At 38.8% G+C, this 14,158-nt stretch overlaps 1 protein-coding gene across 1 annotated transcript in view; it reads left to right on the top strand.

Annotated features, from left to right (window-relative positions):
- The window catches only part of LOC102294795 (X-linked interleukin-1 receptor accessory protein-like 2), a 512,221-nt gene that overhangs the window by 328,741 nt on the left and 169,322 nt on the right, over positions 1-14,158 (top strand). Inside the window, exons 5-6 of the mRNA XM_042222726.1 lie at positions 434-620; positions 703-856. Coding sequence (XP_042078660.1) covers positions 434-620; positions 703-856 — 341 coding nt within the window. The remainder of the gene's footprint in view (positions 1-433; positions 621-702; positions 857-14,158) is intronic.

Genomic DNA, 14,158 nt, shown 5'->3' with positions numbered 1-14,158 from the left:
ATGATGGCGTTTGTAAAACCTCTTATTTATTGCCAGTTCCTTGAATGGTGTCAGTGAAAAGCTGGGATGTCAATGGGCCTATAATTTCACCAGAAATAACCAGAACAGAGCCAAAGGGTCCACCCTGCATTTTCACCAGAAAATAGCTCTGTTTGACACAGATTATAAGACTTTGACAGTTTGAGTCTCGGTGTTGAACAAATGGTTGAATAACTCATGTCACTGTTGTAGCTAACTTTTGAATGGATAAACAAATCAGCTAAAAACAAACCCACTCAGATTGATTTCAGGGTGCTTGAATTGGCTTAGAAACAACTGCATAGATGGGTTATATTTGTGATGTCAAGTGGTTTCTTTTCTCAACAACTCCGAGAAAGATGTCAACATGCAGTGATACAGAATACCTTTTTATGTATATTTTTAATCTGTTTAGGAACTCCACATACTGCATGAAAGTGTCCATGTCGATGACCGTGGAAGAGAGCGACGAGGGAAAATGCTTCAGTAGCAAAATCCGCCATCTGGAGAAAGCTGAGATAACCCACAGCAAAATGATCCACTGTCCTGATATAGAAGACTATTTGGCTCCATATAAACAACCGCAGATGACCTGGTACAAGGTATGGCATGAAGACAGAAAAGTTTTTATGAGTCTTCTGTTTAAGGTTGCGACTGATCTATTCTGCCTATGTCTCCTGTTAGGAGTGTGAGCTGGTTGAATGGAGAAGCTCCATCATTGTTAATACTACACATATTTGGATACCTGAGATAGAGGAGGGAGACGGGGGAAATTACACCTGTGAATTGCAGTATGGATCCAGATTGGTGCGAAGGACAACGCAACTCAAAGTCACAGGTAGGACATAATGAATGGATGGAGATGGGATACAGTCCAAGAGACTGGTCACTAGTCCACTGGCAACGTTCGGTTGCTTTTGGTGTATTGCCAAGCAGTTGGCACTTGATTTCTAGAGGTTGCTGTTTTTTGAGGATACTGCACTTGAAACTGTTATTCTGTTATTGCTTTGCTAACACATTGCTGCGGTTGCCTGTATTTTCCATAGAAGACCACACACTAACTGCTGAGCAACGGGAAAACTGAAAAAGTGCAACACAAACTGGAAAAGGAGAATGTTCATAAAAATGGCGCCTTACTCTGAAACCAACATAGTTTAAAGGACACACCTTTTACTTTGAAGGCAAGGGTCTCCATTTCAGGTTTGCATTGCTCTTTTCATAGTTTCACTACAACTAGGGGCAATGGCAGCCATGGACCCCCAGAAAGTACTTGTCAATGGGTCAGGAAATAAACTGATTTGTAATTACAACTGACCTCAGGTGTACTTGGCTGCCAACAACCTCCAGCATCCACTCACAACATTCACTCATTTTTCCCTTGTGACCAGTGGCTGTCTGGCAATCACCAGTTAGCCTCTAGGCTTTAGGGTTAGGCCTCTAGATCTAAAGGCATGGGCATATAGAGTTAAGAATATGCATCAAATTCTGTCAAGAAGACTTCTGCCTGGAAGGACTGCAATGAGAGAATGGACAAGAGTCAAGAATGCAGCTACTGGGTATCACAATCATTTTCCAACCTCTAACAAGTATACAGCCGATTTGTTAAGTGTATCCTCCTGAATATGTTCTCCTGACTGAAGATTGGTCCGTTTACAGCATCCTGCCATTGATTGCATTTGTCCCTAACCATCAGGAACCCTCACGTTGACTTTTATCGAGTAAAAAGATGAGGGTTCATCCTCCAGCTTCAATGTGTTTATGTAGTGCTGACATAGCTGTGTCGCTAGTGATCACGTAGCACATCATTATATACCAGCTAGCCCAACTTCAGTGACCCTACAAATGTTGGAAGTGATAGCAGAGCTGTACGTTTGAATTCCATTCAGAAATCTCTCAGTCAGAACATGCTATCTCATGTTTAGGTGGAAACTAGCGAGCTAACTTCCTGCTAACCTCTAACTCCGTTAAATTTGATAAATTCTGTTTTCATGGATGCCTGGATGTTAAACTTAATTGTTACTAGAACTGAGCATGGTAGAGCATCACACATTAAATGAGCAACAGTGGTGAGAAATAATCAAAAGCAATATGGACTATTGAATTTGGTTGTAGAGAATATAACGGATGGGACGGGCAGGGATATATAGCACTAAAGCTTTGCCAGCTACTGCTTTGCAGTGCCAGCATGTGACTGGAAAGGCACCGTGTGCCCGTTGGGTCAGGAATACATAGTATTTGGTATTCTACTGGACATATTTTCTATTGCATTTTTTTGTAAGAATTGTAGAATTGATGAATTACCGTTCCATGGATTAGAGGTCAGCTGACTACCATCAGAGAAAGCAAGTGGACTTAAAATATGGTCAGAATATGTACTCTGCTTCCTTTTAATATACAATGGATCCCTCAGTGACTCCAGAGCATCCATTACTTTGACAGATCCCTCGACTCAGCAATACATCATTCATCATTACTACAGCACTTTTAAAGTTTCTTTGAATGCACATTTCAGATCTACGCTAAAACAACGGGGTACATTCCTGGTATCATTTTGTATATTTGCATTAAACTTTGAATATTTAAAGCTTCAGTGGCTTTTGACTTAACTTTCACTCAGCAGAAACATCTGCTCCGTGCTGTTATGTCTTTAAGCTTACTTCCATCTGCGCTTTTGTTATGTGTGTGTGTGTGTGTGTGTGTGTGTGTGTGTGAGTGTGTGTGTGTGTGTGTGTGTGTGTGTGTGTGAGCGAGTGTTTTGGGAGGAGGGTTGCAGTCCTGCTTGTGTTTTGCTGTTGTGTCATGTACCATGTGCAGTCGGTCTTTATGAGCGACACACTGTGCTACTTTTGTCCTAGCACACATTCTTAAACATGCGCCTTGATTTGCTTCGTACATTGTGATATTATTTGCATTCTGACACTCGTATACACACGAAGGAAACAGTCTAGAACACTTACTGCTCCATTTTACTCATATTTTGAATCCCAGAACCAAATTCAGTGTCCTTCTCAACTCGCACTTCTTGCTATGGTTCAGATGCACAGCTTCCTCTTGCAGTGTAGGGCTGAACAGGCAGTACTACATTTCTTGTGTTTGGTGTTGTTGAACGGGTTAGTTTCTATTGCACCCCCTTGTTGAATTGTCACATTGGACCATATCTTAGGTTGTGACAAACAGAGTTTAAAGGTGAAATCAGATACGAGCCTTTTACTCCAGCTTGAAGAAAAAGAGTCATATCTGTGTTGCAAGACCTCAACATATGTTAAACAAAGGAAGTTAAAAATTCATATTTTTGATGTGTTGTCTGAAACCCAAATAAAACATACAAGAAGAAGGATGTTAAAAATGATGCCAGTGAGTATTTTATCACTGTATTAAACTCACAGAGCCATGGCTAAAGATTTTTTTCAAAACTATCTATACTTTCCCAAAACATTATGATGCTTTTTTTTAATTAGCTCACAGTAAATGAAGTTTGGTGCACATTGGTAAGATATTTCGCGTTCCCCGATACACATTAGAGTAGTCATTAAAGGAATCTGACTTTCTTTGTATACTGGCTGTTTTCACTGTCATTTTCAGTCCAGTTCCTGCACTTGATATTTGTTTGCTAAGCCTTTTAACACTATCCTATGAATAATTCAAGCATAAAAAGGTAACTTAAGGGATGAACCAATGTTGTGTCTACACATAACATACAACCAATCACTCTGTCAGAGAACCAATTTTAGGTTGTACATTTAGATAATTTGTTATTAGCATCCTGTTGGAAAAATAATTCTTCAGTTGAAACTTTGAAAATTTCCAAAGATAACACAGTCTGACATAAAATATTATGTTTTGGATCAACAAGATGATTACCAAAGAGCTATTAGCTAGAAACATGTCTTTATGATGTGCAGTGTGTAATTACAAAATTAATGAAACTGGACAAAAGAGAAACTGTCTACAGCACACGAACAACATCTGATGGTCATGTCCTTTAGAAATAAGAATGAATCCAGCAAAGACCCGACACAGGACCTGAGAGATGCATCTGGCACTTCAGTTGATCCATCTAATGTTCACAAAATTGGTCATAACTTAAAATATTGATAAAACTGAAAAACTCTTGTTGGCTTATATAATATATTTAACTATATTTTTACATGTTTCAGTAAATCTCTGCATCTATTTGCAAATTTTTCTAGCAAAGCATAAAAATAAATGAGGGTTGGCCAAAGGCGTTCTCGTATATCCTGGTTACACAGTGTAGACAGAAAGGTAAAACAGCTTTGATTATTTCCCCCAGATTCTGATCGAGACAGCCTCGTGTGAGAGTGGTCTGACTGTGGCCATAACCAGGGATGGCCTGTATAAGATATACTACTATACTGTTGTGGTAAAAGCAGGCTCACTCATGCAGAAAGAGCATTCAGGAGACATCTTGCGTAGAAGCATTTATTGCAGCATGCTCAGCCGAGGAGAACAGAATGCAGTATTATGGGTTGATGTAAAGGACCTGTCCACTGTGGGAGCTATCCTGATAAAAGCGCGCATGTACTTTCATTTTTATTTATTCACTTCTTGACACAGACAGTGCCCACTGATAAACTGAAAAAAATCACATATAATAAAAATGAGTTACTAGTCCTATAACCTCGACTTCATTGTCCCTGGCCAGTTCTTCAAACTGCAACCTGAAATTGGAATAAATTTGGGTGCATTGCTCATTCCTCTCTGCCTTTGTCACTCTCACAGAAGCAGCTATGTGGCAGAGAAGACATGCTAACGCCAGGTTTTTTTTTTCCTAACAGGCTCTTTGGTGTCTCCAGACAGATGCTGAGTCATTACACCGTTCCTCTATAACCCTGCCTGAGAGATCATTTCTCCACATATACCATAAGACAGCTCAAGTTTTCTCTATGGATGAAAGTAAATACAAAGCTTACTGTGAAGTTTTCAAATATTTCAAGGAAACGTAAAGTAAGTTCTGAAAAAGAAACCTATTGCTAACACAACACAGTTTGTGAAGAATATCAGAGAATTCCAGCTTGACTGAAGTTTAGTTAGAATGAACGACGTGTAAAGGAAAATTGAGACCTACCACTGTTGCAAGGGATTTTTTTTTTTATATAAATGGTGAGATTTAGTTAATTAGCTAATATATAAACAATCAAATAACAGTGAGTCCACACGAGCAAAACAAAAAAAATTACCAGAACGTTTGCTGTAAGTAACATCATGTAGTTTCACTGATCTGGGACAATAAAGGTCAAAATGGGCTTTATGTGGCCCACGATGTAAAAAGAGTTGGACATTCCTGGTTTACACATTTATACAACACACTTTGTTTTCTCCTCTGCAACAGGCTCGGTTTCCTCACTTTAAATATGTTGTTTTGTGTCACTAATTTAACACAGTTTCCTAAAAGAGGATGAGGCTACAGCTCGTGTAAAAATATGCAAAACATGTCATTTCATTATTCTGAAAGCACATAGTGAGGTACATTATTATTATTTAATAACTGTGACATTTCTCATAAGAGATATGACAGGTCCTGCTGGAAGAATTGTTCATAAAGAATTTTTCTTTATTATGTTTCATGCCAGCTAAGGCTGCATGCTGTTTAGATTTTACCAGCTGTTTGGTTTTATTTTTGCCTGCATCAGATAAGTTACCTAAATGAGCAGGGAGGCAGACTAACGTATGGGGATAGACAAACTCAGTGATGCAATGTGAGCATGAAGCTTTGTGGGTTTATATATGTGTCAGCTGCATGCTGCACATGCCAACTGCTATCAGGCCAATTTATCTTGCCCCATTTAGGAGGTTAGAGTAACTCTTTGACACTTATTTCATTTTATTCATCTGCTTATATCTATGACTATTTCTCACTGCCTCCAGGGCTTAGGGACACATTTCTGGCCTTTCCAAGCCGATGCCCATGACCTACTGCAAGTTTGTGCACTTAAATTCATACTGTATCTTGTATTATGTAATGGAAAATTCAACATTTGAGAAGCAGTATTCAACAACACTGTAATGATCTGGTTTTCGAGGATTCTTGGAAATCAGCATCTGCAGTGGACACTTACATTAATGTTCAGACGTGTGCTGATGTGTGCCCGGGCCTCATCTAAACGTCTCTGTCCTTGATCCTGTAGGTGGGTCTGTGTCTCTTGGCAACAGGCTTTCTCATCATCCTTTTCACATGAAATTGAGATTAAAGTAAAGAGTCGGGCAGAGCCGGCAGATCGACTTTTCCCTTCGATGTTGAATCCAGGTATTGGAAAAAAATGCAATAAGAAGAAACATTTTAAATGTCACACTCTCAGCAACTCGTTTAAAGCGCCTTTCTGTTACTGCTCTCGTTTAAATATTTAAATAGTGTGATTAATTGCTGTCTCTAAGAAAAGTGTACACTTTATAAAGGAAGAGAATGTCTTGTGTTAAAGACGCGATTCTCTTATTGGAAACTGGAATGTTTTTCCAGACTGTAACATTTGGGATTACTTTGCATTATAGCCGTTACCAACTACTTGCTTGTCAATCCAGTTTCCTAGAAATGACGTTTGTAAACATTCATATTGTTTTCCCAGTTTATCTACCCCAACTCATCGCCCCCAACCAGTCACAGCCGATGGTGGCCCCTCCCCTAAACCTGGTTCGGTCAGAGGTTTCTTCCCGTTAAAAATGAGTGTTTTGTTCCCACTGTTTCCAAGTGCTTGCTCAAAGTTGTTGGGTTTTACTCTGTCTGTATTATTGTAGGGTCGACCTTGCAATATACAGATTATAAATAAAACTGAAATGAATTGAATTAAATTGAAATAACAGGGGACAGTGTTATTGCTGGATGGAAGATCTTCGAAATAATGCTTTTTGCATGGAGATGTTTAGAAGAGTAGGTCGGTTTTCTTCAAATCAACTCAACTAATGTTTATATTTCAGTTTATTATACAAGTGCATATTTGGATGTTAAGAAGTGAATGGAAAACTGTGGGTGAGGAGGCAGAAAGAAACTGTCCATGAACAGAAAGTGCAGCATGGTGTACAGACATAAAGCCCTTTGAGGAACTCTAGGTTTTGTGACAGTGGGCTATATAAATAAGACTTTTCTTACATAAGCAGGGCCCAATTATGAAGAAATACTGTCTGTGAGCATGAGGAATATATCAGAATATACTGCTGCTCTGACATGAGCGGCGCCTGCAGTTGAGGAGAAAAAAAATCCAAATGCAAACATTGCCTCTCTGCGCCTGTGACACCCTTTCAGAGGGAGATTCTTCATCTTAAGAGTTTCACTTCTTCTTTAAGTGCAGGATAATAATCATAATTGTTGGAAGAAGAACAGGTATGCTATAGCAGAGCATATTTTGTGTACAACTAAATGTGACAAAAAGCTGTTAATATGGTCTATCCAAGCAGCTGAACGGCAAAGTTTGCACAGTTGGTGTAAATACATTACTTAATATGCATTTTCTGCAGATGTATTGTGGCTTATACAAAGCATATTCTTACCCTGCCTAAATACAACAGGCATCACAGGCAGTTAGCTTAATAGCATTACTAATGATGGCATGCATGTGCTATCTGCTGCACATACTGAAGCTGTGTGCTGTATGTCAGTAGCCTCTGGTTACACTTTGGGGCTGAGGATGAAGGTTTGTTTTTAGTTCCTTTAGTTCTGTGTTCCTAAAGTATTGTACATGTGTGTGTATGTGTGTGTCTGTCTACATATCACAGAGTCCAGAGTCATATAGCATTACAATTGTTGTCTAAGGACCCTGCATACACACAAATGCTTAAGGAAATATGTACCCACAGAGAAACAGATGAAGCAAATCCACGGTCCGCTGGGTAGAACAAATCTGACCTGGTCACATCAGAGATAATTCAGGGTCAATGGAGCATTCAGAGAGAGGAGAGATAAATAACAAGGAGAAAGTGAATTACAAGAAGAGGGAAAGAGCAACAAAAAATAATAACAGTAATGACCTGTCTGATCAATGCAGTCATTGCAGCAAATTGTAACAAGAAAATAGACTCAATCGCTTGAAATTAGCATCTTTGATGTAAAACCACAGGATAAATGTGTAATAGAGCACACTGTGATGTCTAAAATAAAAACATTTATTAATAAAGATGTAAAATGCAGCCAAAACTATACTTTCGTTATAAAGACATAATGGATTTAAGTAAGTAGAGTGACAGCTTGGCCATGCTGTGCCCTCTGTTCTGTTGGGATTTTTTTCTTTATTTCGAGCATTGAAGTATTCTGATGTTGGCGTTTAGTTCAAAGCACAACTACGCACAATCTAGAGCACCATCTGACATAAAGCTGTTTACAACTCAATCGCTCTACATGATCATCCAAAGGATTTTTTGTTAGTTGCTGAAATGACAAAGTGAGTGATTCTTGGAGGAAGTGAAACACATTTTTGAAAGGATGTTTCTGCAGGCAGACAGAGGCAAAGCTATAGCAGGCTGAACTCTCTAATTTGTTTTTGTATCTGTCGAGTCCCACGGTGAAGAGCTCCAACAGCCCTGAGCTGCCTTCAAGGGCAATCTGCTAGCTAGCACAGCATAGCTCTGTGTGTGTGTGTGTGTGTGTGTGTGTGTGTGTGTGTGTGTGTGCGTGTGTGCGTGCGCGTGTGTGTGTTCTGGCCTGTGAGTAAGCACAAACAAAGAAAAGTAGTATATCTGATGCAGCCTGTGCTCTATTTTCATGTGTGTGATACGGAGAGAAAATCAATAAATGTGGACACCTGCTCTGAAATTGGCAATAAAAGCAAATCAAGGGAAACATTATCAGATATGTAACAGATCACAACTATTTCCCATCACATAATTACCAGCGCTGTTTCTTTAATATTTACACATTGCTGATTTGAAATGAACACTGCCATTACAGAGATTATAGGATTTTGCTGACAGCTCCACAATCACATTAGTATTACATGATGTCAAAATAAAGATAGAAGTGAAGACATATTAATATTGCTGCGGTGCACAGTGTAAGGTCAAAAACCAAACAAAAACAAAAATCACCATCTATCTATTTTTTTTACCTCTTATGTGGGGTCGGGTAACTTTGGCAGCTGCCCACGCAGAGATAAGAAACCAGCCTGCCCACTGTGTCTCACCGAGGGTGTCTCCTTTTTGGAACAGAGTCCAGAAAATGAAACTAAGAAAGTCTTCCAAAGAAATGACTCTCGTCGTTCCAGAGCTCACTGAGGCAAGCCCGACTATATCTAGTCGGTATCTCTACACCTCACAAATCAACACCCCCTGCAGGTGGTGATCCCACAGGAGTGAGGGCCTATGACTCCTCTTTGGTCTGTGCCCAGCTGGGCCCAACGGGCTAAGGCCCAGGCACCAGGCCTCCCATGAGCGCCCTCCTCAGGGCCCTGATAACCCTTTTCTGGACAGGGTAAACTGGCCTGTTGATCTTTCCTCGTTCATTGGCGTCATAAAAGAAAACCTCAGACTCTAATATTTTGTTTGAGTTTAGTGTTGATGACGTAGCATCGCTTTATGTCACAACACTTACTTTGATCCCGTGTTGTCGGGCTGGTTCCTATCCCAGCTGCCACAGGACGAGAGGTGGGGTACACTGTGGTCAGCCTATCACAGTGTTTCTTATTATTTGATTGTGCTGGCCGTAGCATTTCTGTAACCCATCTTTTCTTTTTGTTTCATGCTCTGAGCTAATCTGTTAACATTTGCTCAAATAAACAACTTCTACATTTTTAAGCCGCCCTCTCACTGTTTTCGGCTTTTCCTCACGCTCTTCCCATGCATAGCCATTTTTCAAGAAAAAAACTCATCCATATTTCAGAGGCAAAGTAAAATGTGTGTTAGCAAAGTACACAGCATTCAGGCTAAATTTAACTGCAGAGGATTTCTCCATTGAGGTGTGTGTGTGTGAGAGCAGGACAGAAGCAGCGAGAGAAACAAAGAGTCGGAGACAGAGAGGTAATTTATTGTGGCGCAAAAATATTTGGAACTTCACTGGAATAATGTCAAGACTAACGCAAAATTATTTCCCCTGCATCCCAGTTTTTCTCTTCCACACACACTCACAGAGACAGAGATGCTTTTAAAAGTCTCTCTTCTGTTAAACCCACTCTGTGCACATCTATTACTCTTACACATATAACACACATGTACTGTGTGAACGTTTTGTTCATGCATGCACATCTGTTTTCCTCTGTGTGGCGAACAGGCTCGTGACCTATTTAGATACTCACCTTCTAATTCATTGTGAAATTGACTGTGTTCTCCAAAGACAGAAGGCGAAATTGAAGTAGAGACAGGCTGCAATAGATACAAGGAAAAGGCATAAGAACACGTTATTCCACCGTTCTTTTGGGCTGATTTTGAGGGGGAATTCATTATTTAAAAGTTAGAGCTCACGGCTTGTTTGCTGTAATATTAAAAAAGATAGATGAAGCCAATTTGAGCCTCCATCTTCTGTTCACTGTAACCAGTTCACAGTATTTAGGCTCAGGGCACAGTTGTATTTGTCAAAATGTTGTTACATCAAGGTGCCTTTGGCTTTCCTCTCCAGCCAGTGATGTGGATGACTGAGCCTTGCTTACTGTAAATGAAACTACTCTCCACAATAAAAAAAATGACTCTGTGGAATTTGAGAGATCATTTTATAAAAACAATTTATTTAACATACCTTTGATTTAATTCCAAGTCTTGTTTTAGAAACATATCATGATGAGCGGTAATTTCAGCAGTTGCACAGCTTGAGGAAATCAGAACACTAATATCTAACTAGGAGATATCAGACATGTGGATACTAGAAAAACTATTTGTTTTAGTGTAATTAACAAGTTGAAAACAGAGCTATTGAATGTTTTCCACAGGAAACGTCATCGTGATTATTGGAAAATGGTAATAGGCCTGTGTGAAAATTCACACTGAAGGTGCGAAGGCGGTTAAAGTTGAGTTTTAGAGAAAACAAATTCTGAAATGCTGTACACTGTAATGAAGTTTGATGGGTACAGACGAGTAATTTTTAAAAATCAAACATGTGGAATGAGTCAGCTACAAAACGTAACCACTGCCTCTTAATGAAGGGTTCAGTTTTTAATGAAGTGGTCTTTGCATCCAGCAAATAATTGAAGGTCGCTCAGCAAAAATACGCACATATAACACTTCTGGTTTTTGTGATGTGTGTGCTGACTGGAAACGCTGTATGTTGGTACGTAATTGTCCTTTTCTGTGTTTAATTGTTGTTCAACCATCTAAACTGCACAGTGGTGGGAAGGTTTCGTCTGTGGTGACAATTAGAGAGTGTTGGACTAAAGATGATGGTGCATGCATCAGACCAAGTTAGTTCATAAGAACAGAGCTCCTGCACACCATCTCACTTTAATATCTGGAACATGCAGCTACAGCCTGCTCCCTATTGACTTGTGTGTCTGTCCCTCTGTGCCTTCTGCTTTACTGGGATAAATGACTTCTGTCCAAATATTGGCCATTTTAAGGCATGTGCTAGACTGAATTGTTTTTCTTTGGAAGACCTTCTTAGTTTGAAAAAAGTAAACAAGATTTTTGCCCTGTGTTACATCAAATTCACATGTTTTTATAAAAAGCAGAGCAGTGGTTATGCTTGAATGTATCTGTTTTTCTTCACAGTAGGTTTATATTACCTAGACAATTGCTTTATTATAAAACATAATCATTCAGTTGTAGGTTTTGCATCTGCTGCCAGGGTTACAGCCCACATCTTCAGTACATGCAGAGCAGCTGTGGGTTTTTTACACAAACTGCATAAAATATGATTTACTCTCGTTCACTCTTTAAAAATATTATTATAACTGAAAAATCCTTGTTGAAAAGACACACACATAGTGTCATATTTGTGTAGTAATTAATGTCAATGTGTTTAAAAACTGTCTTCAAACTACCTACAATATTAATTCCATAATGATGCTAATTTATGCTAGCAATACCAAAATCACAGAGTGCTTTTATTACATAAAAACAGCTTAATGATAAAATTGTAAACAAAATTCCAGCAGGCTTCAACAAACTTGTTTTTTCAGTACTGTTTTTCAAGACCGTATTAAAAATATTTTTACATCTATTTTCTTTTAAAAAATAAAACCATGTAGATAATTATTTACATCTCAGGCTCCAGTGGTGTGGCGACTGACGCATGTGCTTGGTAAGTTAAAAGACACAAATCCCAAACAAACATTAGTGGACTACCTGCTGTAGTGCCCCCTTGTGCCAAGGAAGCAGCCAAAAGTAAAACCAACTGATATTTGGTTGGGGTTTTTTTGTTACTTTTATGGTCTTTTTTAGGTTAGTCTTTTGAGGTTGGTGTTACCCTATTAACTATCAAAATACCAACTGTCATAGTTGATGTTTACTTTATGTTGAATAATAGTTTTTCACATCAAATGGTATCACTTTAATCATTAAGATCTTTTAGCTTAGCTACACAGATGGTGTTTTATGACAGAACAGTTTTCATGCAACAACATCAACGTAATGTTTAGAGAAGAAAAGCCAGAGGATTCCTTCAGTCAGTAGAATTCATTAAAGAGGAATAACAGATTGTCAGTTTCCTCCAAATCCATCTGAAAGATGTTGACTGATGACTGAAATACTGCACCATGAGCTAGCCAGCTAACCTGCTTATTTGTAGCTGGAACTTTCCTGTGATAGGTGAATACTGCAAACATCCCAAAGAGACAAGTGAGTAGGTTTGTCTGTATACTCTTGATCTATTTTTTTGATCACATTTCAGTTTATATCACTAGGTATAATATTTCTCTTGCACTCTCCTTGCCCTGCTAACAGTAAGAAGTCAACCTGATAATGTTGTTTAGTTAGTTATTAGTTTATTAGTTAATTTCAGCCGAAAAAACTTACTTTGACTTGTGATTTCTATTTTTGTAGTGATTTAATTCAGATGTTAGACTTAAATGTATCTTTTGGAGACATTTTTTTATACCCTGCTTTTGGTGTGTACATAATAATGCATGTGTGTGCATTTGGCTCTAGTGATTTAATATCCTTTGTTTTTTTCCACTTGAAACAAGATTCAACATGATTCAACCACTGGTCTGGAAAATAAGGGAGTGAGGAGCTCTATCATGTATACACATATAGTTGCACGTACAAGATTAATTTGTCCACTGTTGCTGAAGGAAGGCAAAAACACATGTTCTTTACCTACACACACAGTTCCTTGGAAAAAGGACACAAAACACCGTGGATGTTAACTTTGTCTCCGAGTGTCTGCTTTTCCCTCTCTCACAAACACACATAAGAAAACCCAGTGGTCAAGTTAATTGCATTAGACCACCTTAAGATGCAGACCCTTCTGTGTCTCACACATCGATACCTCTGACAGAGGAAAACAACAAAACAACAAAAAGGACAAAACAGGAAAAAAAGCACATGAAAAATGCAAAAAAAAAGAAGATTAAAAAAAAACCTATTTGAAGAGGGAACAAGTGGAACAATTATGCTAATTGGTTTACACCAGGTTACCCACTCCAGGACATCTGTAGCAAACTTTGTTTGGCCTCCGTTGGTTTGACAAATATTATCCGTTGCATTATTATCTGTGAGCTTTGGAAAACGGCATCTCATCTGTTTCCTCTCTCAGAAAAGCAATCTGCGCTAAAATAAAATCTGTGATTATTAACATTTGTTTACCAAGCAGAGAGCTCTCTGAAACTACTTTTAAAAACAAGTCTTATATCAAGTAGGCTCAACGTATTACAACTGAGGTAGATCCTGTTCTGTGAGATTTTGCTCTGTGATTCTGCGATGAACATGTCTGCGTAAACATGTTTTGTTTTCTGTATAGCATTAGCATAAGAGTGCAAATTAAATATTTTAAGACTCACTTCAGTTTTATTTATACAGAATCATAAATCACCCCTGCCGAATGGTACAAAACTATGAGGGAAAGCCTTCTTCCCCTGTTGGAAAGTAGTTTTAACTACATTTTGAAAGGAGGTCTGGTACCTCCCTCTTGGAAGGAGGCCTTCATATCTGTTTTGCCAAAGGGGGGACAGGATAGACTAAACTGCAAATCTTATAGGCCGATAAGTGTCCTGAACTCAGACTATAAACTATACACAACTATTTTGGTGCGAAGAATGGATGCTGTAATGCCTTC

Source organism: Haplochromis burtoni, unplaced genomic scaffold, assembly GCF_018398535.1.
Source record: "Haplochromis burtoni strain Fernald_Lab_line unplaced genomic scaffold, NCSU_Asbu1 Contig_92, whole genome shotgun sequence".
NCBI classification, from domain to species: domain Eukaryota; kingdom Metazoa; phylum Chordata; class Actinopteri; order Cichliformes; family Cichlidae; genus Haplochromis; species Haplochromis burtoni.
Note: the sequence above shows the minus strand (reverse complement) of the source record. Positions and strands in the feature narration are given on the sequence as shown.